Genomic DNA, 16,231 nt, shown 5'->3' on the forward strand with positions numbered 1-16,231 from the left:
CGTCCATTGACTTAAGACCTAAACCCTGCAGTGTCCAATCTTGGGTATCTCAGAATTGAGAGGGAATAAGATTTTACTGCAGTGACACTGACACAGCGCAGTATGGAGAAATCAAGCACTGGATGCAGGGAGAATGTGAGAATGTGTACTGAGTGCGGTGCACAAGGTCATGTTAAGATAAAAATACCTAGTAGCCTTTTATGGATCATCTTTTGAGTTGTGCCGAACACAGACCGCGTGCACGGCTTGAACGTTTCTTCCAAACACAATGGTTTACATTCTTTTTTAACTTTTACAGTCACTTGATCACATGATGTATTACTGCATAGCTGGATCATTCTCATATACAGTTACCTTTTCTAATATCTTTCTAAAAACTATATAACTATTAAAGTGCTTATGATCAATAATCTGTAAACACAAGAATGCAAGAAAGAAAGTATTTTGTCTGAAAATATTTGGAACACCGTAATCACATAATTATCTAAGTCTGGTTTGATATCTACTATAAAAATTTCAATCATTACTTAGTGAAGGTTCTTCTTTTTATTTGAGTGTATAATGCTTTTAGGAAAATACTACGAACACTCTGAAGCGTGGCCAAATAGCAAAGATGCCATTTGTATACAGACATTGTGTATCACACTTTTCATTGCATCCCCTAAATATATCTTGCCCTCCTCACTTGACCTGCCAAGAATAAAAACAGAGACACACACACCACAGTATGTACTGTAACTATATAAATAAACATACTTTTTATACTTTTTATACTGTTATTCCTGGTTTCACCCACATTCTTCTGATATAGAAGGAGTGTTTTCCCAAAAAAATTATACCCTTTGTACTAAAAGAATCAGACATGGATCATCTTTAAAAAAGCGTATGCAAATATTGATTCCCGAATGTGTAAGAAATGAATTCTCCCCAGCTGTGGGTGGTCGTTGATATGGAAAAGGAAACAGCTACTAAATGCATATTTTCTCGGGCTGCAGCATGGCATTCATTAAGCCATTAGTTTGACTTTGTCCAGTTTATATGTCAAAGAGGCAACATCCCTCTAATGAGCGTCTAAACAGAAAGGGAAGTTGGGTCGATTCCAAGCCGCGCTGCCCGTGGATCAACTCTTCATCCAGGGGCAGCCAATGATGACAGCAGGCGGTAACAACCTCATGATAGATGGAAAACAAAGCCCGAGTGGATCCCCGTAACCCTGAAAGCCACACAGGGAGAGGACAGGCTTTGCTCTTTTTCCTCTTCTTGCAGTTTTTACGTCTGTCAAGATAAAGCCACATTCAGATCAGGAATCAGGAATCAGGAAACATTTATTGCCAAAATATGTCAAACAGACAAGGAATTTGTCTTGGTATGTCCTGGTATTCAATAATTAATTGAATGCCAGAAATAAATAAAATATGAAATTATCTATATGACTTTAAACAATTTAGTCAGGAAATATAGTCATTACAATATTCATCAACTTAGCACACTGACAAAAGCTTTAGAGGATGTTTTTTGGTTACCCCGGTAACAGTTTCAATCATCATTCATCACTTTCTGGGTCTTGTCCATAACTCTTCTCACTCAAGAGCATCGCAAGCAGTCATACAGCTGATGAAGGGCTCAGTCCAGCTGTGCAGGGCACTCAATATGTGTCACTGAGTTTGTGGTTGCCCCTGGAGACAGTACAGAGTGTGCAGGTAAACCTCTGCAGCGTCACAGCTACGCTACCGGACACATTCATAGGAGAGACATTGATGAACATGTGTGAGCTCATAGAACTGCTACACTGCTACATGCATTGACAACACCTTTTAAGACACCAACAAATATACCGGATATTTGCTCAGCCTCAGTCACTATTGTGACGTATAGAATTACCACCAAGCCTTGCCTTCCTGCGTCAAACATTATGATGGTGCAGTTAACTATCAGATCAACTGCAGAATGTGGGAAGTAGCTCAAAAAAAGTAGCTCTGACCAATTCTTTGAAAACAAGAAGTGACGTCAGCAAGATCCCTCATCTCTGATAAACTCCCTGACTCCTCCGAATAGCCGAAGAAGATAAAAGTTCCCCCCGCATTCTCTTCATTACTCGCGAGCGTCCTGATCATCCGGCCCGTTGTAAATATACACAGCTTATAAATAGAGGATACTGAGACCTGAGACATTTGGATCCAGTTCCGAGGAGGAACAGGTTTGTGTTCTGCTGCACTGGATGATTTGGTGCAGGGTGTCCATGACTGCGGTCAGGTTTGAGCGGTAAGCATACGACATTTAGACCTGCTTTTGCCGTCACTGCTGCACCGCAGGCTCAGTGCAACATTTCACCCGCCTACTGGTGGATTAAAGCATCACTTGTCTGTAAAGGAGAGCGGAAGCCTGTGGAAATAGGCTGGATATAGAAGCTGGATCAGACCCAAACACTGGGCAACACATTACTGTAAATGGAAATTATAAAAATATTATTTGGCTCAGGAAATTAAACAAGAGTCTAGATCCATATTTAATTGGACACACACCAAATAATTGTGCTGTATTGTAAGATCATTTTTCTGAAACACAGTAAATAAAGCAAAAAATAAAATGCATAAAACAAAACAAAAATAAGATTCAACCTCCATCTGTTGAAGGTTTATTTAGCAATAATGACTGTACACGTCTACTACCAGATACAATTTTTATATCTAAAAGAACAGCTGGTGAAAGTGAGCAGAAAAAACTGTATGGTGATTATTTTTAGAGGCCAAAGATGTGCGAGTATACAGTTTATTGATGTTAATCAGAAATGTGAATAACAATTGTGGATTGAAGGTTACATGATGAATATAATGTTGATCAAGTTATTTTATTTTATAAGCAAAATGATTTCTGGTAAAAAAAAACATTGACCCATCTTTAGTTTGTTCATTTTGTTTTACAGTTAACAACCTGCTGGTTTGTGTCACTTTTTTCATTACGTAATGTGGTCGGTTAAGATTAGCCAAGATGGCGCCTATGAACTGTAAAGGAAATTCATTGCAAAAAACATTCAAGACAAATTACAATACTTTTCATCATTCATTGCAATTTTTAGCATAACGGAAACCTTCACACTACTGAATGGGAAACACATGAAAAAATCAAAATGCATGAGTTACAAAATACCATTACATCATAAATTTAAGAAAGAACACTGATTTAAATCTGACAATCTTATAACGTCTTGCTTATTTATACATCATTATTTACAAATGTGTTTATCGTTATGTGATGAAAGAATATCAGTTAGGTTTGATTAATGTAAAGTATATTAATACAAATGTATTTTACTCTATTAATATATTTCCACAAAAAGAGTAAATTATGGCTGCTTAAAACTACATCTCAGTGTGTTAGAAACCACGTATAATATGTTTATATAAGTTTATGAAAGCTGAATGGCTTGGGAGATGAAATTCAACGTGTATTACTGTTCTGCAGTACCAAACGTAATCACATTTAGTATATAGACCAACTAAATAGTCACCGTTAAATCACTAAAATGCTTAAAACTCAGAGTTCAGCTAACGTTTAACTGGGAAAAAGCTGCTCTGCTGCAGTAAATTTGTTTCTAACAAGGAGAAAACAGCCCGCTAAATATCTCACACGGTACGAGCAGACGTGCCCTTCTCCGTCGTGGTCACTCCTTCAATCTGAAAGAAAGAAAAAAGAGCACAGAATGATGAAAACAATCTGTCTGCTGTCCCACAGTCACACGTCCTGCATCACCTGCTTTTTCCACTTGTAACTTCTGCTTTGACCATGTTTATGTGGCCTTTGCTTCGACCTTTGACCTCTACGGAGAGACATCTGTTAGAGGTAAAGGCTCTCTGACATAATCATTCTGCCCATCCATTGATGTGATTTATGCTTCTTTTAAGTCCCTGAGTGTGATGTGACAGGCTTGAGGTTTATCCAAATATTGGTTTGAATAAATACATAATTGGCCATTTATATAACGTTTTACACTCTACATCATTCAATGAAAACATCAGGCGCAAGGACAAACTGGTCGGTTGCACTTATTGCTTATTTCAAAGTGGCCGAGTTAATCTGAACTGCTTTCAATGAAAAAGCGGTTTGATTTTAGATCAGGAGTGAGACTGCTGAGGCTCAGGTTGCAGGTAAGACTTCACGCAGATATCAGCCATGTTGAGTTGAGCCACAGGGATAGATAGAGATCTGAGGAGACCAGTTAGCGGCTACAGTGAAACCTCGCTGCTGAAAGATCGGGAATTCCAATGGGGATTTACTTGTGTGAAAGAAAATGCTCAACCGAATCCCATGCAAGGACTTTCATCCTCTCAGTCGACCACAAGTAGAAAGCTTCCGAATTCCATTCAGGTAGAACAATTAGAGTTTGTGAACAAGTCAATTATTTGGGTTTTGTCTTCTTCTTGATGTGGTGTGTGAAACCAACAGGACTAACAACTTTGATGCAAAAAAGGGTTGAAAATAAACATTTTAATTACACTTAAAGTTCTGCAAATTAAACCACGTTTTGTATCACTTAACTGAGATTGAACATTTCAAACCAGCGATAAAATGCATTAATTTCTCTAAGGTTGAGTTTCCAGAACCGGAATGAGTGATGTGTGTGAATAAATATGAGTTTTTAGACAAATTCCTAACAGCCTGTTAGTCGCTCGCCAACAATTTACAAACCGACCCCGTCCCAACATCACAAAGTCATGAGCTGAATGCGATGAATCTTGCTGTATCACTTTCCATATCCAATATTATACTGCACTGTACTGAAATATAGTCATATTGTTGAGTAGCTTTACTCATCAGGCTCAACATGCAAATGCACGTTCTAACGTTGAAGAAAGGAGGCTCCGGTTGTAACCTTTTTAAGTCAACTTTCATTCAGCATCATCTGAGATTCCACCTGAGTTCACTTCGAAACGCGTGTGACGGACGAGGGACAGAGTTGTAATAAAGCCCCGGTGTGACTCTGGCAGTTTGACGCTGCCCCGAGGAATGTGGAGTCGATGCCGCTGGCGATACCGGCAGGTGAATGAATGTCCGTCTGTCAGCAGGCCCACTGATCACAGCGGTCCGGCCAACTGCCCAAAGCCAAGAATGTCTAAGGCAGCCTGGAGAGGACGACCGGGGGGGACGACTTGGGGGGGGGAACTGTCCCGACGACTATAGACCATATAGCATATATCATATATATATAGGTCATTGTAAGAGTCAGCTGCGTTGGACTCTGGTAGCGTGAACATTAAACCGGATGCATCTTCACACTGTGTTCATGACTCAGACGTCCTGTGAACAGAGTGTTGAAATTGTTTTTTACTATGTAACGCCCCCCCCCCCCCATCGCCTTTAAGAGACCTGCAGCGTGCTGTAAAGAAGCATCCCAAAGTATGGACTGCAGAACAAAGGAAGAATCTACTAAATGTGACACTATTTGTAAAATGTCTACAGTGTAGCCAGGGAAGGTCGAGGGTCGGTGTAATTTGACATCTCTTAAAATAAAGCAGAGAAAGTAGGAGTACGTTCTTAAGTGACCGCTCCTTTTAACTTGCTTCCTGCAACAGGATTGAAATAAACTTGGATTCAAAATGGCATGCTTGACCCTAAAATATAAACGTAGCGGGTGAATAATGGAGAAGCAATTATCTTCTCCAAGGCGACAATTGATGCCGACCTGTGTGCAATTTTTCACGCTTTCCGTCCACATTTCTCACACGTATATATTTTTTTGGTTTTCTGCAGCGGCATTTGATGAAATGCAGAGACTCGCTTGGAGACAGGCAAAGAATGTGAACCGGTTGACTCTGACATTGAGGCCACATTATTCTCTTGCAGTCACTATGCACCCTTTAATTAGGATTGTCTGACCTATGACCTTTGGAAAGGACTCCAACTATGAAACCCATGCAGTTTGAGGAAGCCAAGCAGAAAGATGACCTACACCCAAATTTGGTTTGGAGAGAAGTGGATGAGACAGGAAGCTAAACCCAGACCCCACGGTGCTCATGCCTAATGGCATCACGCTAAAAGGTTATTCATTGTTATTTTTCCCTCTTTTCATGGATTCAACTACAAATACAACTGGGTTTCTTTTAAGGGCCCTGAAATGTAAGAGAAAGTAAAAAAAGAAAGGCAGTACATAACTTTGGTATAGATCACCTAACGCTCAGCAATACAAGTGTGTTTATGTATTCCTTCAATGCGAATCTTTCAACAGGAACCAGACCAGCTAGCGTCATATTTGTTGTTACTGCTGATATCGGGTCTCATTTACATTTACACAAGAATATTGCTTAAGAAAACTCAAGAATCCCTTTCTCCTAATCCTGAATGACACAAACGTATTGTTTATTAATTTTAATCCAGCCCCAAGATTATACTGTCATCCCTAATACAACATGAAGTGCTTTAAAAGAGCCCTCTCTTTGCTTTAAACTGCAATTACATGGATGCACTTTACCTTGTAGGTAAGAAAAATACATTTCAAACTAAACATGGAAAAAGGTTTTTTTTTTTTAATTCACCAACTTCCCTCCATCCTTACCGGGGTCCCCTGTACACTCATTTAGGCTCATGTGGTAACATGAACATCATCAACCTCTCATGACACACACAAACTGCGTGTGCGGTTCATGCATGACACAGTCCTATAATGAGGAGTCTAATAGCCATCTTCACGACTTTGCAACCACGAGTTTTCAACTTATCGCTTAAAATTAGATTCTTTGTGGTAGGAAGCCCCGAGAGGAAGGGGAAGAACCTGCCTCCGCCAGCTGTTTTCTTCGCTCTGTGTTTTCCAGCAGTCCCTCCTCCCTGAAAAGCTGCCAAGGTGTCATGGCCGACGAGGCGGTTTTTAACCACATCAAACCGCAGGCGCAGGAAGCTTTCCCTCACTGTTATTACTGAGATCCTGCATTTAACACACGTACCATTGTCGTCTCGCACACAATATATTTGTGTTCACACCTGTTGTATCGGCCATGAGTTAATATGTCTAACATAAATCTGAAAGGGTCTGAAATAAGTCGATTCATCCATAAACTCGTAAACAACGTACAGCATACAGACTAATTAATGATCATAAGCCAAATCCAAATAACACAAGCTGCTTCGAGCGTACAACTAACCGTTCGCGGCTCACAGGGTGAAATCTCGCCGCTCTCTTTCACTTGCCTCCTGCTCGCTGTGAAATAATCATCACAGACAGTTTCCCTCCAACACAAACCATCAAACATGAAAGCAGAGCTCTGACTGGAAAATGACACAGTGGAGTCCCGGGTCTAATTACGCTGGTTGAGTTTACGACCTGTCAGCTCATCTCCATTATCGACAACTGCAGAACGGTGCGCGGCCTTTTAACTTCTACTTAGACTTAACTTCTACTTAGACTTAACGTCTACCGGCTTGCTCATCACTTCCCAGACCAGGTGGGAAGGAGTGACGGGTTCACTTTTTCCTTTTCTCTTCTCCGTCTCAAATCTTAGTTTTCAAAAGAGGAAGAACCTCTTCACACAGGAACTTCGGCTTTTCTTTCTATCATGACATCATGAGACGGAAATAAATAATTCGTTCCTCGGCATAAAAGAGCAACTCTGTTCACCAATATTGATTGAACTTTGCTTGGTCGATGATATATTCATAATAAAGGCAGCGTTTCCCACACAGCGAAGCTTTTCGAAATAAAACTGAACACAAGAAAGGGTTGAGATCCTTTTGGGATGTTGCATTATCACTAGCTAATAGTCAATTGATCTATTTCTAATAGATAACGTAGAGTTTATCACATGTTGTAGCAAGTAAAGGGCATTTGAGACGGACAACATTATGTTCCCGCATCAAGAGTCCCACGAAGCCACAGTGCACAACACCAGGTTCTCCCCCCATCGCTACTGTTCATCAGATGCGTCTGCGCTTTCCCCGCTATCACATGTCGAATCGGGTGTACTTTGGATGAAGATCACATCACAGATATCGCGATAGTCAAGTCAAATCTATCCTAAGACAAAGAGATGCTTGTGATTTCTCTGTAGCCGGTGTTTTTTGCGGGAACACGAGGTGAGCCGTGATGTGATGTGAGCTTATCATCAGCTGTTAAGAGCGGCGTGAATTCCTCGGGGCCTCAGGCTTCGGCTCCCAGCGTTTGGTAGCGGATGGGGAGTTGGGAGGCAGCGCAGGTGCAGCTGCAGGGCTTCACATCATGCAGCACACGATGATTAGCCCAAGAGGGTCCGTGTTAGCACCGGAGCGAGAGGAATTTCATCCGTCAGTGGCAGACGGAGCATGGAGGAAGCAGAAGGAGGAAGGAATGATGCTGAGGGTGCTTTTCATAAACATCGATTAAGAGAAGAAACACCTGCTGCTGTCATGGTTATTCAGTTTATGGATGGAGCGTCAGCGTATATATTTATAAACTATTGGATGTCGGACTGTCAATGTGATTTACCATCTTGGGACAGGCGCTCATTTTAGTTTAGAGTTAATGGTTCCCTATTTTTAGTATTTTAATTCAGCGCGAGAAGCTTTAGCAGAGCACTCGCAGTGGTCACTCATGATATCTGCCGAGCTGTCTTGCTGTTTTCTTTTTTTTCTCGACACTATCCCCTGTGAAGCAGCTGCAGCAGAACATCTGTCCACTTACCAAGTTCCTGAAGAACAGCACAGATAGGTGAAATGTCTCACAGCGGACTATTGAGAGGAACGTCCCAGAAGTTGATGCTGATCACATCTGTTGAAAAGAAGCGAGGGCTTAATAATTGCTGGTTTAGAGAGAAATGATAACGTTAAACTGCTTTGATGGGACCTGAGTACTTGTAAATTAGACCGAAGAGTGAATTAATCATTGGTACCACTAAGAAGTGATAATTTTACAGCAAGGAGTTACTACTAACCAAAAATACTGTGTATATCTCAGCAATAATCCAGTAAGAGTCTTTTAATGTTGCACAGGTAATTTCCCGTCAACAAGGTATACACAATAGACCCAGGAAATTAATATTGTGAATGCAGTGCAGTGACTGTAAGTTCTTGTTTTTGTCTTTAGCGGTAAATGTGTTGAAATGAGGCATGTTGCAGTAAGTCGGAGCCGAGATAAGAACAAAGGAGCTGCCACAAACATCACTAGAGTCCTTTTTCCATCCTAAGGGGAAGAACACATCAGTGGGAATGTAAAATAATGTGGACGAGGACTTTAAATATCAACCTCCAGTTGCATTGAAGTCGGCATTATTGCTGTTGTTCTCGTTGGTCTCTTTCAGCGACTCCACAGAGGTCTTGTTGGAGACGTCGCCTTCTTCGTCGGTTTTCTCGTCCACACTTGGCTCCACGGGCGCGGGGGGACTCTGCTCAACGGCGGCCGCTTTGGGTTCGTCCGCGGGGCTCTCTGGGGTCGCCGCCGGGGCAGCAGACTCAGCCCCGGGACCAACGTGAGATTCCTCAGCCTCACCTGTGAAGGACAACAAAAGCCAACAATTGTCATTTCTACACATTTTTCCTTCTTTGAATCCAGTGTGTTGACACAAAAGAACAACGTGTGAGTGAATTAAAACAACACAAAGTGAATTTAACTAAAAACACCCAACATCTGTGGAAGGTGCCTTCAATAGGAAGTAAGACTGTTGCCTTAACATTCATTGGGTAACATTGTTGGGACATCATTTTAACCTCTATTAGATGGCACGTTTGCTACTCATTGTTCTGTACTTAGCTTCCTCATAATAACAGTATTTCCACCCATGTAGCCTGAAGCGGTCTCACCCTCTCTGACAGTCATGGGGGTCGGGGGACTTATCTCAGGCAAAGGTATTTCAAGGGAGGGGGGGGGGCACCATGCTATTAATGAGGCGCCTGATTAGTGAGCAGCTCCTAATGAGCCACGGCCATGCAGCTGTTGGAGCACTGTGGGAAAGTAGGGCGGCCCCGTCATTATCTGACCCCGGGTTAGACGGAGGGAAAGCAGAGCTGAAGGGGGAGAGGAAGGTCGACCGATGTTCTTGACATGATTCCTCCACGAGCACCACGGCTTCTCAAGCGACCGTCAACCGAACCATCATTACCGTCCTGGTTCTGCTGGATGACCGTGGATCTGATTGACAGCTGCAGCTGTATGTCGTACTATAAGACAAGGTCATGGGATTTGTAGTTTTAAATTTTTTGCGCAATGTTGAAATGTACAGCTCTGTACCACTTACGTGTCCACATGTCACACGCTGAGATAGAGATTTGTGGCAGTTACCTACGTTTAAAGACAGGAAGCAGGGGGAAACTGCTGGCCCCGCCCCTTCCCCAAAAAGCACTTACCACAGCCTCTGACGATCGTTATTAACACTTTAAAAACAGCTGGGTGCAGTAACCATATACAGCTTTTCAAGAAAGTTAAACCATTGCACTCAAAAATAATCAGGTGGATTGCCTCGTACGTATTTATATTCAAATTTGTTTGTATAGTTAAGAAAAGAAGAGGGAAAAAAAACGTATTTGCACTGAATCCACAGAGGATGACGAATAGGACTGCTGGTGAAAAACGTTTTAGCTGCTCCAGTCAATCCTAAAAAAAGACGTCCAACCATTGATGTATGTTTTGCCTGTTTGACACTTACATCCTTTGGTGTTAAATATCACCAACCAGTGACGTGGTTCTGATCTTCCCAGATTAAAAATGGCGGATTTCAGTTCAATAATTAATCCAAACACTTGAGATTGAACAAGTTCACAGAACAAGGGGTTTTCATGCACTGGACAAGCAGTCATCAGCCAAACGAGGCGGCAGAAATGTGGCGGCCCACCTGCAGGGATTGCCGATAGGAAGACAACCGTCTGAAAGGGAGTTGTGTTGATTTTCAAAGCGGCCGTCAGCACTGCCCATTTCAACAGAGCGGCCCAGGGCCGGGAGGCAAGCCCAGGCATGTAACGTGTGCATTTCACCTTTTCTCATTCAGCCTGGGAAGAGCTCTGAGTAAAACACTTCATTCAGATGAGGATGTCAAAATAATAAGGTGAGCACAAGCACCTTTGCTTTCATCGATATCACACTACAGTATATGGCACCAAATATCTCGATTTGGTGTTTAGTATGACATAAATCAAAAAGAAATGTATCTTGAATTTGCAAATATTTACTCAACATCTACATTTAAAACTTTCTGACTTTGGTGTGGGGTTTTTTCCTGAGCGTTTGAATTCTGCTGCAAAAGAAACCATGTTGTTTGGCGTTTAAGGCAAACAGTGAGTACTTGTATCGCTCTCTTCTGGTCTTCCGCCCAATCAAAGCGCCTTAACACCTCATGTCATGTGAATCACCCATTCACACACTGATGACAGAAGCTACCATTACACAGTGGTTTCCCACCCAACACTAACTGCCATCCACGCACTGCAGTCACAGCTGCAGGAGCCGTGTTGGGGGTCAAGGTCACGTGGACACGCGGGTTTCGGACAGAGCGTCGGGATCGAACGTTCCCGACGCTCTGATCGGAGGAGGACTGCGCTCCCCACTCACCCTGAATGGGTTTGTTATTTGTTAACTTGGCTTCTATTTCCACCACATGTTGGACATGAGTACTGCAGGACACATTTTTCTCTCTTCTGTCTCTTTTAAAAAATAAGGTTGAGTGTCAGTTGTGCAGAGAATCTTTTCAACTCAAGAAGATTTCCTTCATGTAGAATTGACATCAAGTGAACTTATCATAAGTTGATAAAAATGTAACATTATTTTATTTCCTATTCGTATTAGACTGACTGATCAATGTCTGCAGTGGAGCGCAGCGTGTTCTGTGTTCCAGTCAAATGCTCTGTATGCGTGCCGTTTATTCGCACGCTCTCACTGCACTTCCTTTTATTCTGGTTTAACTGATCTTGTAAAAGAGGAAGGAAGATGAGGAAGAGGACACAATTAGCCCACAAGACGCACACAAATTCACAACTTGATTCGCTAAACCAAGATCTCTGAGCTCAGCCAGATGTTTGTTCTCACCTTTCTGCTCCTCCTTTGCTTCAGGCTTGGCCTCTGGTTCTTGCATCTCTGTCTTAGCTTCTTCCCTTTCAAAGGTTTGCAGTCCTGAAAAACATAACGTCACACGGATTAACTTCTACACCATTTCTGCAAAAAAACGAAATAGTACAATTGGTTTAAAGTTTGAAAGGCAACTCTTTTCTTTCTTTTTTTAAAGACTCGGACATATTCTCTTCCGCGTCGCTGCTGATGTGGCGAATAGACAATACTGATGGTGTGTTGGACTGACCGTTCTGAGGCGCGGCATCGACCTGTAACTCGGGCTCCATGGTGCTGAGAGGGATGTTGGCTTCATCCGGTCTGGAGGTGAAGTCCACAGAGTACCGCTGAGAAAATGAGGGGATTTAGAGACACACACAATTAGTGACCAAAAAAAGGAGGGAATGGTTTGAAATTTGTGGAAATGAGAGGATCCCTTTCATGTCTGCGGGCGGTTAACATGAGTGGTTTCCGCCTCTTTTTCTCTCTTCTATCCAATCCAAACTTAGCTGGGACAAGAAATTGAAATAATTGTTGCCTTATGGATTAAACGAACCAGAATGTTTTATAATTTGTAGGTTTTAGGTTAGCGTTTTCCCCTGTGCTAAGCTATGCTAACCAGCTATTAGCAGTTTTGTATTAATAAAACTGAAGGAAGTCATGTATCAATTGCTTTCTCTAAATAAAAGAAACAAAAATATTATTAAAAAGATGACTTCACAGGAAAACGGCTATCCTTACTTACCCTTCTTCTATTCCGCTGTAAGTAGCAGCAAACTCCAAATCCAAGGATTACGACGCCGATCACAACTAGGATGATAATGCCTGAAGGAGGTAATGCATTTGTTAATAATGCATATTAATGCATATTAATGCATTTAAACAGTCTCCTGTTTATGGCAACGCTTGAAATACGTTATGGTGGTTTCACATCACTTCATGTCTTTGGTGCTGGAGAGTAACTCGCTCACCGGTGGTGTCCACTGACGCCGTCTCAGCTGGCTTAGCAGTGGTGGCTGTTAAACGGCAGAAAACGTGTGAGAATTACATTTCAAAAGAGAAAAACAAATGAAACAATTCCTCTGAACGTGAAGTCTGAGTCTGTGAGTATGAACCAGCTGATGATTAGTCAAACGTCACCTTCTATTCAGAATACAGTCAGCACGGATATCTGCATCCAGACGTGAGGATCAACGCTGAGCTGGTTTAACGTCATTCAACATTTTAACATTTAACAAGCCCAAATATCATTTTATTCGTTTCACTTACACCAGGAATATATTACAGTTCTGTTTGAAGTTCTACTGTTATTGAACAGTGAGGATATGGGTAAGGATAAGCACTGAGTTGTTGAACACACTTTATTTAATCAGCAGTCTCCACTCACTTGTCTCCTTTTTGTGTACTTTGGTGGTAGTTGTTGTCATTTTGTCCGCGGTTCTAGGTGCGCTTGTTGTTTTGACACTTCCCCCACTTGAACTGGAGAATCCTGTAACAAGCAACCGACGATTGGGACAAGAGCAGTCATTAAACAAAGAAGACCAAGCATTATATCTTGGGTAATCCAACATGTTGGGGTACTTTGCATGCTCGAGGCAACGTGAATAAGCTCTCACCGGTCTGCGTTGCTGTCGAGGGCGAGATGGCGCTGCTGGCCGGTGTGTAGCTTGAGGCATCGGTGGCATTGGTGGTGGTTCCGATGGTGGTGGTGGCGTTGAGGGATGTTTGAGTGGCGGTAGTGGAGCCATTTACATTTGAAGTTTCGGAGTTTGAAGTTTCGGAGTTTGAAGTTTCGGAGTTTGAAATTTTGGAGTTTGAATTTGTGGGGTTTGAAGTGGTATTTGATTTTTCACCTGAGACACAAGCCACAACCAAACCTGGGGGAAAAGAAACAGCCAGATCAAAATTAACATTCAGTTCGGATCCAAGATCACTTAAAACTTCCTCTTGGCCTGTTTGTCTTGTGTTTTTTTTTTTGTAAAATTGATCACATTTGATTACAGAAAAATAAACTTTGCTGCAGTAACTATAGTTACTCTGTAAACTGTAAGCTATGTACGTTCTGTATATTAAGGTGTACCTTTCTTGTGAGGTTTTACTCACAAACCCTGGTTTCAAGCTTTTACATTTTACATACATTTTAGTTCCATTGCATTTCTATCATAGCTACGAAATACTGAGCAGCTTCTCAGAAAAAGGGTCCCGTGCACAACAAAGCGTAACAGCGTAGTTAACAGTTAATAACACTTTAATAGAGCTAAACATTTAAAAGATAAATGGATAAAATGTAACGTCTTACCCAGGATAAAGAGGGAAAGACGGATGGAGGGCATTGTGAGTTCGGTTGGTGGTGGCGGCAGGTGGGGATGTTCTAGATACACAACATGTGTGTATTAAAAAACGCTGTGAAAGGTATTGCTTTCGTGCGCGGCTCCTGTTGCTCAATGCTTCAGAGCCTTGCCTGCTTATAAAGAACCCCAAAAAGAGGATCAACGCCTCTAACCACAGCAGGATGCATCAAAGAATGGTGTTGCTCAAACGGTGTGACGGAGGAAACTGACTGTTGGTGCTTCACTTCAGAGTCAACAATTCGAGGACTCAATTCAGCCAATTTGTTTTTTCTGTAAATATAAAGAAACTTCAGCAAATGAACAACATGGCAGGCTAATTCAATATTCACCATTTAGTGTTTTCCGGATTCATTTGTCCGTTTTAAGTAATTTCACTAAGTAAGAAAGGCAATAAAGTATAATATATTAGAGTGCTTTATAAGGCAGGAGAGAACCCAATATCACCCTGGAGCCAAACAATTACAGATTTCAAAGTTCAACATAAAACATTTACACAAACTGCAGTCTAAAGTTTGCAGAAAGGCGCAGCGAGCAGAGCGCCACAGTTTAAGAGCTACTGCCTCAACAGCTCCATCACCACGGGTACTGAGCAATACATTGTAAAGTTGTAAGGAAATCTTGTGTCATTTCTTGAGAAATGTGTTGCAAAAACAGGTTACTTGGTACAATTTTTCCACTGTAATCAGTACATTTTCTGCTCACTAGATGTCGCTGTGACAAAAGGGAAAAACGCCAGATGGGTTTAGACAGTTTTGCACTCTTATTTTGTCTGAGCTAAATCCATTTCCCTCTCCCGTGGACTAGAGAATAAATTAGTTGCACAAGGTACACAAAACATATTTTAGTTGTACTGCAGTTTAAAAAATGATATCAATAACGCGTTTTGGATAATTGTTTTGGAGGCTGAGGAATATATGATGACAGTTAAAAGGCAATTTAAGATGCAAAAATATGTTTATTAATTGAACTACAAAAACGAAAATGATTAAACGGCAACTAATTAGATGACCAATTGGTACCTTTATTAAATGATCAGGTAACCTCTAGTTGCAGCTTCTCAAACATTTGGTCTGATTTTCTTTATTCTTTAAATAAAAAGCTCTGGCTTTTGGACTGTTGGTCGAAAACACCCAAAACACATGAAAACAGCTCTTTAGGCTCTGTAGGGAATCCTCCCCAGTCTTTGCCACACAGTTTCCGACACGTTTTACAGCTGTAATTGTGCATTTTCAATGTCTGTCAATGTTTGCGTCAGCATTACTCGTCTTGTGTGGAAGGAGTTTGCGTTGGACGTACGTGTGCTCCGCCTCGTAGGTTTATGTATTGCTGTTTATTTCCCTGATGCCAGCGGTAATCAGCAGCAGGATTAGTGTTAACCGCTCACTGGCAGTGTCCACGTGGGCCGCGGCGGGCCCCTCCCCGCCAAGCGTCCGGTGTCCTGGTCCGTCCCGGTCCGTCCCGGGACGACAATCCGGGACTCTGCTAATCCCGAGGAGAGGCCGCTCCTCTGGCTTCCCTCGCTGGACCTACAATCGCACAGGACCAGGCATCGGCCCGTTGGATGAGCTAATCGCCGAGAGCAGAGTGTGTTTCTATGTGTTTGTGTGTGTGTATGTGTGTGTGTGTGTGTGTGTGTGTGAGGGAGACACAGAGAGGGGAGAGAGCTGGACCACCCACCCGGAGGATTCAGAGCCGTAGGATTCACAGCCCATTCTGTTGACCTGCCACACCGCCCCAGCTCCGGGCAAGGCCCTCCCCAATTGTTCCCCCTGCTAACATGAGGAGGGGGGGGGGGTGATGGGGGGCTACACAAGGGGGATGGGGGGTGGACGAGCAGTAAACAGCGGGTTGAGCTTCTCCCCTTCACAGCACAAAGGGGCTGAATTGT

At 42.3% G+C, this 16,231-nt stretch overlaps 1 protein-coding gene across 2 annotated transcripts; it reads right to left on the reverse strand.

The window, feature by feature from the left end:
• Nucleotides 1–2,755: 2,755 nt before the first annotated feature.
• Nucleotides 2,756–15,906, reverse strand: LOC120825545 (uncharacterized). 2 transcript variants are annotated; one of them, XM_078109131.1, is made up of 11 exons: nt 15,640–15,906; nt 14,292–14,613; nt 13,609–13,869; nt 13,380–13,481; nt 12,964–13,008; nt 12,738–12,817; nt 12,243–12,339; nt 11,975–12,058; nt 9,206–9,448; nt 8,645–8,731; nt 2,756–3,674 (listed from the first exon to the last, which is right to left on the reverse strand). In XM_078109131.1, exons 2-10 carry the CDS (start codon nt 14,323–14,325, stop codon nt 8,682–8,684), a joined length of 996 nt encoding a protein of 331 aa, XP_077965257.1. In that variant the 5' UTR covers nt 14,326–14,613; nt 15,640–15,906; the 3' UTR covers nt 2,756–3,674; nt 8,645–8,681. The 2 variants fall into 2 exon arrangements, with proteins under 2 accessions (XP_077965257.1, XP_077965258.1); XM_078109132.1 differs by lacking the exons at nt 2,756–3,674; nt 15,640–15,906 and adding an exon at nt 6,321–8,194 and having other exon boundaries at nt 14,292–14,548.
• Between the last annotated feature and the right edge of the window lie 325 nt (nt 15,907–16,231).

The sequence above is a fragment of the Gasterosteus aculeatus genome, chromosome 9, assembly GCF_964276395.1.
Source record: "Gasterosteus aculeatus chromosome 9, fGasAcu3.hap1.1, whole genome shotgun sequence".
Classification (NCBI taxonomy): Eukaryota; Metazoa; Chordata; class Actinopteri; order Perciformes; family Gasterosteidae; genus Gasterosteus; species Gasterosteus aculeatus.

Excerpts from the sequence above, each read along its gene's own strand:
- LOC120825545 (XM_078109131.1), bottom strand. The coding sequence starts at position 14,325 with ATGCCCTCCATCCGTCTTTCCCTCTTTATCCTGG. Across the intron at positions 13,482-13,608 it reads CTCGACAGCAACGCAGACCG|GATTCTCCAGTTCAAGTGGG; the intron begins GTGAGAGCTTAT and ends TGCTTGTTACAG. Across the intron at positions 8,732-9,205 it reads CGACTTCAATGCAACTGGAG|ATGTGATCAGCATCAACTTC; the intron begins GTTGATATTTAA and ends TCTTTTCAACAG.